The following is a 15705-nucleotide window of genomic DNA, read 5'->3' on the forward strand; positions in this document are numbered from 1 at the left end:
AATTAAAAATTGAGAAAAAAAGAGAAGGTACCATTTACTCTTCTCCCAACCTCTGTATTCCGCACCCACGCACAGATGCCAGAAAGAGCTTTAGTTTCAATACTTAGAAAAAGGATTATATTAAGAAGGACATGCTTATAAAATACTACTACATTAAAAATTATTTGGGAGTCTATCGCACTAGAGCCCAAAATTAGAAAGAAATTTATATATTTAGATGGGCATTCTTTGCCTGCGAAAGACTTTATGAAGTATGATCTGTATACCTGCCATGCAATCCCACCCTCATGCTCTTCAGCCCACAGAGCAAGATCATATTATGGCTCCATGCTTTTCACAGTCTATTCTCTCTGCCTAGTATGAATCCCCCTACTCCAATTCTTTTACCCCTTGAAAACTCCCACTCATCTTTGAAGGCACAGGTTGAACAATACTTGATGAAGCCTTTCCCGAAACCCTTCAGGAAGAATTCATCATTTTATCCTATGTCTAAGGACATCTGTTCACTAGAACAATAAGTATCACTTCTATTATGTTCCCTGAGAGCAAACTGCCTCTAAATTCCAAGTGCTCGCCATTGTTCCTGGCATATACTAAGTGTTCAATGAATATTTTTTGAATGAAGGACTTACTTTCTTGATTCCTCCTTCAAAAGTTTACAAGTATTTCTAGTTATACACATTGAGCAGCAAGCAGACATGGTAGAGTACAGTTAAAAACTGACAGAATTATTATAGTTTAAATCTGGTTCTTAAATAACTATGAACATTAAAAGTCACAATTTTACATTTCTGCAGCCTAGCTAAATAATGCTGCTTCTCCTCTAATTAAGTCTGGATATGGTGACCGCACTGGGAAGTTTAAAACAGTTTTCTAAAATAAAGTGTCCACATTCCAGGCAAAGAGAAGGTGCCATTCTTGGGGACATTCAAGGAGCACTTGATTCACTTACCATTTCAGTAAAAACTCAATGATGTACACTTAATATCTGTTTTCACATTATTTAATGAAATTGTTGTGTTCAAAGGGGTTCTTTTAAAAAAATCTCATCTACCATTAACTTTGTCATGAGAGAACAAATAGATACAAAATATTAATTATCCTTCCCTGCTGTGAATGCATAATGCATTCTTATGTAAAGCTACAGTAATACAAATAGTATTATGATAATAAAAAACTAGTAATTCTATGTTGCAGACCAATGACTATGATCATATGCTATAGTAAAGTTGAGAACTTAATGTGTGTATCATGTAAGTTACTAGGTCAACTTGGTAAACAGACAAATAAATTCATATGTGAGATAATATAAAAATCTATTATCCCATTAGAGTTCCTTAAAAATATTAATAATGTTTTGTTAAGTTGCAAAAATAATTCATAATATTGAAACCCCTACAGTTTCTTAATATAGTTGTTTACTTTTACTGCTAATTAACGCAAGATATCTTCATAGACAACCCAAGTCAAAATAAACTTATTTCACCTATTTTTTTCTATAAATAGTAAAGATACATGTACTATTTATAGAACATGTACATTGTTTTCAAAGTACAAATCTGAAATATGAGAATTTTCCTCAAATATCAAGACAATATATTTATTTTAATGTAAATTCTTAAAAATAGCAAAATTTTCTATCATTTTTCCTGGGCCTGTTTTCAAATGAGAAATGACTCCCAAAGGAGAAATTTAAGTATGAATGATACAAAGGACAACAGAAACCCATCAAAACTTTACTGATTAAAAAATTTTCTTATGTATTTCAGATGCGTTGTCGACAGGATTTTTCCCTTGGGAATTTATAATTGGTAAATTAGCCAAAGAAAAGAATGCTTCAAAAATTTCTTATCATGCAGTTGTTTGCTTTTGCTTCAAATAAACAAAACATCCAAAATTCACAGAGTACCAATAGGTTAAAATCTCCTAAAATCTTGCAAGTGAGACACATATTGACATAATCTGCTATTTCCCTTAAAACAGAGACCTTTCCAAACAATGAACAAAATTTTAATTCCAGAGAATAAATGCCTTAAAAAACTATATCCAAAACAAAAACTTTTAATTTATTGTATTTCTTGGTTCAACTAATTTTTAAAGCTCTTTAGAAAAAAAGTAGCAATGTGTATATATTCATATACACTTTAATTACTGCCTACATTTTCTAAAGAAACTGGCAACAACCAATTAATCAGTTGGTGTTTTAATGTGAGAGGGAAAAAACACATATTATGAGAGGGAAAAGCCATTTACTTAACCATGAAATGAGATTGCCTAGGCCAATGTTCCTTGGAACTAAGAATGCCAAGTGGTGCTAAATGTAAAAATATGTGCAAAAAATTCTTTAGTCCAGTGAAGTTTGCGAAATGTCTGTTCAAAAAAGTTAAATAGGTAGTGAAGGAATTCCCAGAGCGGTTAATACGCTAATGTCCATTCTAAATCATATCATATGTCATAATAGGCAGAATTTTCCAGAATACTTAATAATAAAATCTTTTTTTCCCCCTTTTTTTTTTTTTGCAAAAAGAGGGGAACATGCCTGGCCATTGGCGAACATACCTATATAACTACAACAAGGTCTTGATGTACCTTTTTTTGGTACACACACTCCTTAAGTGGCTTTGTAGCAATATTCAGGTCCCTCAAACCAAACATTTTTTGGAGCTTTAATAGAATGACTCCTTTAGCTACTTTACCTTAGTTAGAAATTTACGTTTCTCTTTTACATTTGGTGTTGTTTCATTTGTTTTCTAATTTTCCACTTTCAGAGAAAGAAGTACCAACCTGAATGCTTCAAGGTACTCAGTATCTCCCATGGGGGGATCAAGGCCACCTGTCCAGGCAATATTTATATTGTATCCTTCTCCAAGGCCTGTTCCAACCTAGGAAGAGAAAAACCACACCACAGTGGGTAGAGAAGAGCACAGGGAAGAAGCAAGAAGAGAGGAAAACAAACACATGTGAGCTCTTGAAATAAACATCAAACAACATGTCAAATCAGCCCAACTTTGCTTGACAACCAGTGCTCTGGGTTATGCACTTGTTCTGCACTGGTTCTTGGTCCCGTGGGACAATTCAGTAATCTCGTGTAATTTAAAACACCAGCAAAGGACAAGAAAATTAGGGGTAATCATGCAATGCAATTACCTGAAAGATACAAATAAAAGTGGGGCTCTAAAGAAATAAACCGAACCTCATTTGGGGCTCCACTGCCAGGGAAAAAGTTCCCTTCATCATAGCGATGGAGTGAAATATACAGGATGCTGGGGTCAGCATAAAAGGCCTGCTGTGTACCATTTCCATGGTGAACATCCTACAGGGAAAAAATAAAAAAATCAGATGACAAATACAGTCGCGTCTCACTCTGTGTGGAGACAACTTTTCTAATTTCTAGTTCCCTGTCTTTCTACCCCACCCTCCTTCTCATTTTCTGTCTTGTATGTCCCTCTTTCTTTCTCCTGTTCAGCTTGCTTCCACACCACCCCCTTTACTTCCTGAACTTTCAGGCAAATTACCCTTTAATGCACTCATTTTTTAAACTGGCTTCTAAAAATCAGGAAACCACAGCAAACATGCCCTGGAGACTCCAGATGAGCAGTCATTGAGAAAGCCCAGTCCTTTGGTACAATTAGATATTTATACACCGGCCCTTTGTACTCTTTGCTTCAGTGATGGAATCTCGCATCCTGTTTTATGGAGGAATTTTATGACTTATTAACTGCCAACAGTTCATAACCCCTTAGGCTTAATTAACTAGCCTCATTGGCCTCTGAAGAAAGACTAATGTTTAAACTACAAACTAGTATTTTGCAGAAGGATCTATGGCTTACAGAGCATTTTCGCAATTCTTGACAGAACACTAAACATACGTGTACGCATTGATTTGCCAAGTCCCACCATTAAGGTCAAAGGCTTTGCAACCAGCTGAGTAAATTGGCTTTCTTGAAGCGTTCAATTCAGTTAGCAGTCCCTCAGCAGTTAGAATGACTTCAAAAGAGATGCCAGATGCAAAAAGGACTTCATACTTTATTTTGGTAAAATCGTGAAGGCAAGAGTCAAAGACACAGGAGCGTGAGCTCATTAGCTATTAAATCATTTGGGCGAAAGCAGAAAGATGGCATGAGCCTTTATGCAATCTTGTCCAATTTGCCTAATTTTAATATTATATTATGGCTCTCTTCCCAGCCTCCTTCTTCCTATATTTTCTTTCTCCACACCACTCCCCCTTCCCACAGGAAAAAAAAAAGGGCCTGTTTCATTAAAATGAAAGAAAAAACATTCTTAGGACATTTGTATTTGATAATGATTCAAAACTTAATAGTTCTTTTTTTCTAATTGTTTTATGATATAAACATGCCGGAATTGATAAAAGATATAGGAAAAATAAAACCAATAGCATTTTTAAAAACGTCCTTACTAAAAGACCCCAAGTGTTAAGAGTCTCAGTTAATATGGCTCTTAATAGCTTCTGAACAAGATAAATGACTCATAAAAGTGAATAACCTATATATTTGTATTTAATATAATATTACTGCTACATGTGTAACATTTATAGTTTCAGGTTCTGTTATAAAAAAGTATTGGTCACTTGTAACTACTTACTTACATTATACTTTATTTTATATCAGTAAGAATCACACTATTTTCAACAATGATTCCTACAATTTTTGAGTCAGGTACCATATTAAATATCTTGCATAGATTATTTAACATTTATATGAGGTATATGATTTTATCGCTGATTTAAAAGGTAAGTAGACTGAGACTTGGAGAGCTTCAGTTATTTTTCAAGACAGGGTCTTGAATCCACTTCTCACTCCAAAGGCCAAACTCATAACCATTATGCTGTTAACTTACACTTAAATTCATTATCTCTTTGATCTTCTTAGCAAACCTATGAAGTGAGACTGGTGGTCATTATTGCTCCTTATTGAGGTTTATATAACTTGTCTCCACTTCAACCTCCAGCCCAGAACTCCCTCAGTAGACACCACCAAAACCTCCTTTTGGTAGGTTCTAAAAGCCTGCAGTGAGATATACACTAATCCTCCCCCCTTTTATATAGTACACATTTCCAAAATCAATTAAGGAATCATAACATATTTGGAAAGAAAGGCATCTTTCCAGAAACTTGTCCTGACTAAAGGCATACACACATCAGGAAAAAAAATAGCTTACTGAAAAATATATATATTAATTCCTGGATTTCTGAATGTTCAAAGGAAAGGAAGGAGGAAATAGCAAAACTTTTCCTTTATGAGAACAAAAATGATACAACTTAACCCACAATGTCTTGAATTTGCTACTGGATACCTAGAGGATGGACAAACAAAATATTTTGAAAAATAACAATGATAGAATGTTTGCATTTCTACTACAGGATAGAATTTTTAGTCAGCGTTGTAAGAAAAATTTTGCTCTGGGCCTAGATACATCCACAGTTTGAAAACCAGAAAAATATTGCCTTGATGTTGTAAAGGTTTATCTAAGAAGGTCAAATAAGAGATAACTTGTCTTAGATATAAAATAATATGTTCTTCAAAAATGTGTTGGGTGCTTATTGTTGCATAAATTTCAGAATAAGAAATATACTCTTGCCCATAGCACAATAAGTTTTCGACAGACATTATTCATTAAACTTCACAAACCCATTCTAAAAATACTTGGATAATTCTTGATTACATATTTATATTCACAAAGCATTTAGAGATAAAGGTAAGTCCAAATGTGCCTTTTGTTTTGGGCAACAACTTATAATCTTGAGAGTATTTTTCCAGTTTCTCTGAAAATATAAATACAAACTACTTACTGGTCAGATATGATCTGAGGATTTTTTCTCCATAGCAACAAATATATACTAGATCAATATAAGACAATTATTAGTGATTATGAGGACTTACTATAGTAAGGAAATGAACCAAATCATGAACAGCCTCAAAATAGATCTTGTATCTAAGATTTGCTGGGAAATACTGAAAAATCATTTCACTATTTTACTGGTTAAAGATATACTGTGAAAATTTATTCTATACAAGGATTTAGAGCCAACATGTTTTCACTACAATGTTAAAATAGCTCTGAATAAATTATATATTCTATCAACTAACGTTATCACTTATAATTATTTAGTACTGGCACTTGCGACAATCCTCTGGTTAAGTTTGGTGCTTCACCAAAAATGGAATTGCCTAAAATCTATGGACATTTGAAGTGTCTTTTTTTTTTTAATGAAAATAGCCTAAAACATATTATTTTCAACTGAAAGTCACATTACATAAAAGCTACCTGAGTCATTCAGGCAAATCCTACTTCTAGGACAGGTTCACGCCCTGAACACAACGGCCAGTCTCTTGCAAGCTGAAAAGCAAGTGCACCTGCTCTCTCTCCTCACCAATCTGCATATCTTTGGAATCTTCCCCAGAAGGAGAACTGGAATGAATAAGCTCCACAGATCAACTAGAATCATTCCTGCCTACAATACTCACGCCTCTGATATTTGGCTGTGGCCTCAAATAGGGGGTGAATTAGAGCTCTCTGTTACTAGGCATCTAAAAAATGTGGACTCTAGCTGCTGAAACAATGGAGTAGCTCTGCCTTCTGTTGGCCCAGGAATTGATGGAGCTGGTTCATACCATTTAGCTAAAGTTAGTGACTTTGTATATGCAGGAATGAAGTTCTTTTGCCACTGAAGAACCTTCACTTTTCCTCTGCTAACTTGCAGAACAGACCTGTCAGCCAGGGAGAACGGATGTCTCAGCGCCACGTGGCACTTTAAAACTTCCTTCTCGGCAGCTGGAAGAAACAGGGGAATTTCCTCAAAGTATCCCTGCAGCTGCAGAATTTGGAAGACTTGAAAGTAAGAATATGCGGGCTGGTGGTGATCTCAGAGGCAACCCTTTGGACAGAACTTCATATGTTTAGAGAATATAAAACAAAAACTTCTCTTTTACTATAGCCTGTTGGGAAATCAGTATCCTTTACGTGGGATAATGGAGCAAATTCATAATCAAAGGCCAGTAAGCTTACAGGACACTCCTTATAGCTACCAAGCAACTTAATTTATAAATCATATCAAATTACATCCAACAATCTTTTATTCTTATATTCATGTACAAAAACAAAACCTTACACACAAATCCTCTGAGGTACAAAATATTCATCTATCACAAGCCAGGCATTTTAGCCTTCAAGTCTCTTGTACAATTCACTGCTTTAGAGTTTGGATGTCACAAATGTGTTTTCAAAGAGCCTCTTAACAGTTTTTATCTTCATAGAAGAGGAGATTCCTCAGAAAGTAATACTAAAAAATTCTTAAGGATAGGGTGACAGCTTAACAATCTCCTTCCTGAATAATTGTGACAAATTTAGAAAGCATAGAAAAATTTTCCCACAATCCTTGGTCTTCGTCTGCTACCCTTTCTTCAAGTTTTTCGCTTATCTTTCGAGCAAAACTTAAGAGGTCTAGGAACATATTAAATTATTTTTTAGATTTACCATCTTATAAATCATGCGAGCCAATGATTATTAATTATTTAAAACGTCATTTTGTACATACATGGGAAAATAGGTACTGATGTCCTCATTTTTGTAAAATTTTAAGACCTTGCTGCTGTAGTATATCTAGGCCTTCAACACATTTCTTTAATGTTGAACTATGACCTATACTGAAATTTAAGCATGTTTGGAAAATACATGGGAAGTTGGGTTTCAATACTCTCAGCACCAAAGAACTTGCAGAAAGGCTACACTGCAGGATGTAGAAAATAACCATTCCTACCAAACAGTACAAATGGTTATCAGTCTTTCATTCCTTTTATCTTCATTTTAACTTGACTAAGTATTTCTTCACATGGCTTGGTTTGTGCTCTCTCAACCCTTTGGTGTGCCTGCTTAACTGAATCGGAGGGCGGGACAGGGAGGCCACGACTTCCCAATAAGGTTTAATTATGAGTGCAGATATGAACAAGATTTAGACTATTAAGCCTTGCACTTCAAAAAAAACTTTTAACATATTTTGCCTTTAAATCTTTTATCACCTGCAAAAATTAATTAAGTGCAGATGTAGCAGGTTAGCTTTGGATGCCAGGGTTCATTTCCTGTCTATGCTTTGTCAGACAACCTATTACACCTCCTCGTGAACTGGAGGCAAACCGAAAACGGGGCTCATAAATCACCAGTCAGCTCTCTTTCGCCCTTTCCTGGGTTGGTCCTTTTGTATGGGGCAGATCTCCAGCTCATTATTCACAAATATACTATAGACAACCTGCCAAGTGTCATCTGCATTTAAACAAACCATTTGTTAAACAAATTATAACTCTATTGTGTAAGAATGCATCATGTTAAAATGCAAGACTAATCTAATGCCTCTGACTTTTAATCACTCAGGGTTCCTGCCGGGAGTCATCCCAAACTGGCATACATGATCTGAGATCTTTTCAGAAAAAAATGACATGCTGACTTGTTTTAATAATACCACTGTTGCACAACAAGCAACATGATTGCTAACCAGGGGAAGTGGCCAATTGGTTACCAAAGCAACAGCATTCTTTCCAGCGCATCTGACTATTTAAAGTCTATATTCTGCAGGGAAAAGTAAATTCAGGTTCTGTTGGGTTATTTTAACTGTGGAAGTATCAATTCATTTAAGCATCATAAAAGTTGCCCTGATCTGCGCCTTCTTCTCATTAAATTGCAGTTAACACCATGAAAGTGAAACGTGAATGTTTATGGTTTCAGAACTGCAATCCTGAATTTAATGAGTTTCCACATTCAAAGGAAACACACCCTTCAGTTGTTTGCAAGTGCGAAAAGCAAGGCAACCTAACAGAGAAATACAAATTCACTCCCTTTTATCTAGAGTCACTGAAAATGCAGCTCTGGCCAGGAATACATACCAGATCTACAATCAATATCTTGCTTATATTTAGTTGGTCTCTCAAGTATTTGGCGGTAATTGCAACTGAATTAAAAAAGCAGAACCCCCTGCGGAATAGAGAAGAACAGAGAAATAAGAAAGCAAATCAGCCAGGAAAACCATTATAAATAATGTTCAGAGCATTTTTTAAAATGCTATATGATCTCTGAAGCCATAAATCTGCTTCTGGGAGTACCTCGCAAGATTTCTCAGTCCATCTGCTAACAATTAGAGGCTTCAGAGACATGCACGGGGCAGGTGACCGCCAGGAACCGTGGCGCTTGGAGATGGGCAACAGTCCCTGGTACTTACATGGCTGTGGATTCTTCAGCGTGATGGCCTGGGGGCCTCACAACAGCAAATCCATTCTGTAAGAACAAGACAGATTTTCATTGATCAGATAGGAGAGGATTGCTTGGATCTCCACGTACGACAGAGCATCAGGCACACACAAAAAGACCGAAATCTGTAAGAGGCTTCAGAGCTTGTTTTCTTGCCCCCATTACCATTTCACAGAATGAACAGAAACAATACATATGATCACATTTTCTCAGATCATGTCTCAAAAAGAAGGCTCCCACAGAGCCAGGGGAAGAACGGGGATTTGGGAGTTGTACCTAGCTGGCAAATGTGTACATCAGCTGTTATACTAGCATGATTCATTTTCAAGAACAACTTCTTATTTTATGACACCAGCATCCTAGAGAGGGAGAACAAATTCACTCTTGGTGCAGGTTTGGGTCAAAGTTCGGAAAGACCACGGAGGATCCAAAGTGAAAATTCTTTAGCTGGATTTCCTCAATGATTATTTCCACTCCAACGTCAGCAAAATGATAAATTTACACTCACACACTCACATACACACAAAAGAAACCCCAGAAAGGTGAAAAAGAGAACAATGGAAAGCCCATATTTCTTCCAGTCTATAAATTTAGCTTGGATGACTGCCAAGACTTGCAACTTTATTGGATTCCCTAAGTCAATTTCTAGCCCACGTTCTGGAATTTTATAAAGAATTCCAGGGCTGAGTAGCAATCAGATCTATCCATGATCAAGGAATGCCTTAACCTCCAGATTAGTTGGAATGCATCACGGAAAGCTGAAGTAACTCCAGCATGAAGGCAGGGAACTATAAATCCTTGCAAAGCCAGCATGCTCAGAAAAGCTGGGCTGCTTGACGTGAAAAAAGAAATCATTTATCAGATGGCTCACACCACCTTTCACTTAACTATGATACAAGTAACATGCTCACGACAGAATGTTTCTTTAATATACAATCCTAAAACTTTTGAAATAATTTTAATATACCCCAGGGATATTTTTTCCCAAATCTTACTACAAGCATAAAGATAGTCTCAAGAAAAATAACCTATTCCCAACAGCTGTAAATGTACATAAATTTTTCTAGAACATAATGGTAATTAACACACGAGTTAATTTGCTATATATTTTGATGGGCCTATACATAATGATAATCCCAGAAGCAAGTTAGAAGTCAATAACACAATACCAATTACAAATCTAGGAATAATGATAAACATATTCCCTATTCTTGTTCTTAAGCAAGTTACTATCTCTGTGGCTATAAAAGATTAATACAAAAGAAACTATTAATGAACAACACAAGACAGTAGACAGTGCAATTTTAAGATTGTGGAGTGAAACTCTAGAGTGCTACATGACTTCCGAGAATGGAGAATTCTGTAAAGATTAGATATGTGTGATATATTTTACTGCGAAAACAGTAGTTAGGGTGAAAATAACAACCAATATAATACAAGGCAAGATAATTAGCATGTAACAAAATTTTACAATTAGATTAACAATACTAATAATCTTTTATAATTCAATTAAAAATACTATGTTTTGTGTGCTAAAGGGCATGACTAGACAATACAAAGAAGAAAACATCCAGTAATCAATAACTATAAGAAAAAATATTCACCTTAATTAGTAATCAAATACAAGCAGATGAAAATCCCAATGGGAAGCCATTTTTCCACTTAGGAAATTAAAACTTTTAAAAATACTCCATGCTGACAATGGAGGGGTGCCTATATACTGATAAATGATGTCTGCAGGAGGATAATTTATTATAGTCTTTCTGGAAAATAATCTACCTCTATACATTTAGAGCCTTTATAAAACATTTACCCTTTGAACTAGTAATCTACTTAAAGGATTTTTGCTCTAAAGGTGTTTTAATTGTGTAGACAAGTATTTACGTAAAAGATAATGTTTTATTTACAATAGGAAAAATGGGAATTATCTAAGTTGGTTAATATTAGGAGAATGGTTAAATGAAATATGCTACATCTATACCACAGAATATTAGAGAGCCATTAAAATTTTGTTATAAATATTTAGTGGAACAGAAAAGACTTAGCAATTTACAAGTACTGGTGTTAAAAATAATACATACAGCATGATATATCTGAGCGATAGTATTATGTGGATTATATTTAATTTATAATTTCAAGTATTTTCCAAATGGTTTTACAACAAACGTCAATTATTTCAGAGTGAAAAAATACTATAAAACAAAGAGAAAGTTGAGAGGTAAATTTTAAACGGTCTTACAAGAAGAGTTGTGTTCATAAAGGTGAAAAATGACTTAAATGGTATTCTGGGCAGGGGGAAAAGCATAAACATGGCTCAGAGAAAAAGGATTTTAGAAAGTATTATGTACAGAAAATGAACCTGAATAGAGTTCATGTTAAGGAACAAAATGGAAGTGAAATCACACAGGTAACTAGCTAGATTATAGAAGACAAAAAGCCAAATAGAATTTAATTCCATCTTCTTCTTTTCTCTTACGGCCAAATTCCTTGAACAAAAGGTCTGCCTTTCACTTTACAGTTTCCTTCGTTACCGCTACCATTTTGCTCAACTACTTGATTTTAGATCGAAAATTATCTTCTTGCCAATAACAAATATTTTCTTAGTTATCATGATCCACCCAAACTTTCCAATGTGTTCTCAGGAATGGCAAACTCCCCTACATTTTCCAAGTCTTTTCTGAGGGGCCCCTGCCTCTCCTTAGTTGAAACCTGGCAAGGCTGCTTCTCCCATAATATGCTCAGGTGGTAGCTATTTCCTCTCTCACATCTCACCAACCCACCTGCAGCAGAAGACGGAGCTTGTGTTCTCCTTTCTCATGGCTGCTTTGAGACCATGAAACCCACAGCACCAACCCTCCACAACACTTTCTTGTAAAAAAGGATTAGATCACCCAGAAGAAGATAGAACACAATTAAGATGACCGAGTCCTGAGGTAGTCCATCTCTCTTTCCCTCCTGTTGCACTAGAGAAGTTGTTAGTCCTCCTAGAATCTATCACCTGCAGTTGGGATACCATCCCCTCCTACTTTTCCACTATCGTTTATGTTTTCCTCACTAACATATTAAATTTATATTAAAATTCCCAATTATATACATTTCATCAAGATTTAAATAGGCTCAAGTTCCTGCCATATTGAAAATAAAATTATATATATGTTAACTAAGACAATACAAATACACACACCCACACTATACATATACATATATATATCTCCATCCTTACTTTGATTGACCCTTCTAACTGCCACATGTCTTTTCTTCCCCTTTAAAAATCTTGAAAACATGGTCTATCCTGCTTTCTCTTTTTGGCTTTTCCTCACCTCTGCCTCAGTCACCTATCTCTAATTTACCTTCCACCTCCATTAGTCCATTAATGAAGCTTTTACTAAGGTCACCAATAGCCTCCATGTCATTAAATCTAATGAGATTTTTATGCTCTCAGGCTACTTGGTCTCATTAGCTTTCAACACTACTGGCTACACCTTCCTTTTTAAAAGATTCTCTTCCCTTGGCTTCTGTGACTTCATACTCTCCTGGTTTCTTTACCTCTCTTTCAACTTCCTAATCAGTCTCCTTTAAGGCTCATACTCCTCAATCTGCTCATTAAATACTGAAGTTACTCAAGGCCCAGTCTTAGGCTTCTCCTCTCCTCTTTCTATACTTACTTCGTAGGCAATGGCACAACTCTCACGGAATTCAATTACCACCCATCATCAGATACTTCACAGATTTTTATTTCCAGGATGAACCCTGCTCTGAGCACCAAAATACCAGCCCACTTCCTTGATATCTTCGCTGGGATATCCCAAGGTCACTTCAAATTCAGAATATACAAGATCAAACTCCTGATCTTCTCGCAGCCTTCCCTAACTTACCAATGATACCATGATTCATCCAGTAGCTCAAGTCAGGGACCAGTGAGTTATCCTTAATGGCTCCCTCTCCCTATTGTTCTTCTATCTCATTTTAATTCATGACCAATTCCTGTTGATTTTGCTTTTAAATATCACTCAAATCTGTGTACTTATATCTGTATCCATTCCTTGAATATTTTGCCTTTGGAATTTCTGCCTTTGTCTCCATCACTCAGTTAATTTCTTAGCAATTTCAATAACCACACAGAAAATCTATTCAATATCATTTCTTAGTTCTCTGACTCCTTGCCTTCCATAAATCTGTCTTCTGTTTACAGCCATACTCCTAGACCTTGCCATTACCAATAAATAATGACATCTCTGCCAAAATCTCAATGTCAAGTATCCTACCCTCCTACTCTCCTATTTTCCAGTTGAGGCTTCAGCAGCACTGGGACTTCCAATCCTTTGACGTTACTTAACTTTAAAAAAAAATTTTTTTTTGATGTGGACCATTTTTAAAGTCTTTATTGAATTTGTTACAAGATTGCTTCTGTTTTCTGTTTTGGTTTTCTGGCCACGAGGCATGTGGGATCTTAGCTCCCCGACCAGGGATTGAACCCACACCTCCTGCATTGGAAGGTGAAGTCTTAACCACTGGACTGCCAGGGAAGTCCTGACCTTACTTAACTTTTGATGTACATCATTCAATCCCCAATACCATGTTCCCTTCCCTCCTTATCTGACTTAAACTTCAGAGTCCATTATTATATTTACTTCCTTGCATATACTTTTAGACAACTTGTCCCTTTTTCCCTCCAACATACTCTCCTGGTGTGTTGGTCTGCTAGGCTCCCAAAATAAAATACCACAGGCTGGGTGCCTTAAACAACATAAGTTTATTTCTCTTAGTTCTGGGGGCTGGAATTTGAGATTAAGGTTTGGCAGGGTTTGGTTTCTGTTGAGAGCATTCTTCCTGGCTTGCAGATCCATCTCCTTTGTCCCTGGAGTCCTCACTCAAGGCCATTCTCTGAGTGCATGTATACAAGCACAGAGAGAACTATGGTGTCTCTTCCACTTCTTATAAGAACACCAACCCCACTGAATTAAGGCCCCACCCTCATGAAATCATGCAACCTTTATCATTCACTCACAGACCCTTTCTCTAAATTTGGTCACATGGGGAGTTAGGGCTTCAACACATAAATTTTGGGGGACACAAATATTCAGTCCACAACATACTTTTAGTCACTTTGTCCTTTTCTTCCTTCAACATACTCCACTGGTAAAATTGTAACTCTGATTAAACACAACTTGCATCTGCTCTGTTCCTGCACCTAAGCATATATAAAACCCACACGCCTGGTCTTCCTTTAAATTCATGATTGGAAATCTCAGTAGGCTCTTCATGATGCCCAGCAATCATACTATATTCCTTAGTCGATTAACTCTCCAAGCCTTTCGTATGGTATTTCTACCCTCTTCTCTTTCTTCAAATCTCCACTAACCCCTACTCACCCTTTACCCTTTGTGATGACTTTGCTTCTTATTTCACTTATAAAATGGAAGCAATTAGAATAAAATTTCCTCATCCTTCCATAATAAACTCTATCCATTTACTAGTCCCCAATACTATCTAAGGGCAATTAATTCCCCTGTGCTGCTTCTCTTACCTATTCAAGGACATAGTACCTATAGTTTCCTCTTCTCTCTACAATATCATTAATTATTTCATCTGTTAAGATTACTGCCACCACAGAAAAAAACGTATTTATTTTTCCCCTTAATATAAACAAAATAAACAAAAACAAAATGACAAATAATAGTATTATATTATAATGTTATAATGTAATACATAACACAAAAATAATATAATGCAAATAATAATATGATAAATAATAAACTCCAATATTTGATACTCATTTAATCCAAAAATATCTGAGGGCAGATAATATTATTATTCCTATATCACAAATGAGCAAACGAAGGCACAGAAAGATTAAAGAACTTGCTTTAGGTTCATGTCTAGCAAGTGACTGTGCTGGGATTCCATCTCACACACTCTGACACCTAAGAACAAGCATTTAAGACCAACCACACTGCACAAATGATCTAGCCTCTGGCCACCTCCTTTTTTTTTTTTTGCATTTCTTAAATTTATTTATTTTTTAACATCTTTATTGGAGTATAATTGCTCTACAATGTTGTGTTAGTTTCTGCTGTATAACAAAGTGAATCAGCTATATATATACATATATCCTCATATTGCCTCCCTCTTACATCTCCCGCCAACCCTCCCTATCCAACCACTATAGGTGGTCACAAAGCACGGAGCTGATCTCCCTGTGATATGCAGCTGCTTCCCACTAGCTACCTATTTTACATTTGGTAGTGTATATATGTCAGTGCTACTCTCTCCTTCCCAGTTTACACTTGCCCCTCCCCATGTCCTCAAGTCCATTCTCTACATCTGTGTCTTTATTCCTGTCCTGCCCCTAGGTTCATCAAAAGCAGTTTTTGTTTGTTTTTTAGATTCCATATATATGAGTTAGCATACGGTATTTGTTTTTCTCTTTCTGACTTACATCACTCTGTA

General features: G+C 35.9%; 2 protein-coding genes across 2 annotated transcripts in view; one reads left to right on the forward strand and one right to left on the reverse strand.

Annotated features, from left to right (window-relative positions):
* FERD3L (Fer3 like bHLH transcription factor) overlaps positions 1-15705 on the forward strand; it is a 450573-nt gene that overhangs the window by 335239 nt on the left and 99629 nt on the right. The gene's annotated exons all lie outside the window — the stretch shown is intronic.
* HDAC9 (histone deacetylase 9) overlaps positions 1-15705 on the reverse strand; it is a 999599-nt gene that overhangs the window by 193344 nt on the left and 790550 nt on the right. The window contains exons 19-22 of the mRNA XM_082472710.1: positions 9227-9282; positions 8895-8982; positions 3194-3313; positions 2785-2882 (exon numbers count right to left, since the gene is read on the reverse strand). Coding sequence (XP_082328836.1) covers positions 2785-2882; positions 3194-3313; positions 8895-8982; positions 9227-9282 — 362 coding nt within the window. The remainder of the gene's footprint in view (positions 1-2784; positions 2883-3193; positions 3314-8894; positions 8983-9226; positions 9283-15705) is intronic.

Source organism: Balaenoptera physalus (assembly GCF_965194825.1).
Source record: "Balaenoptera physalus genome assembly, chromosome: 8".
Lineage (NCBI taxonomy): Eukaryota > Metazoa > Chordata > Mammalia > Artiodactyla > Balaenopteridae > Balaenoptera > Balaenoptera physalus.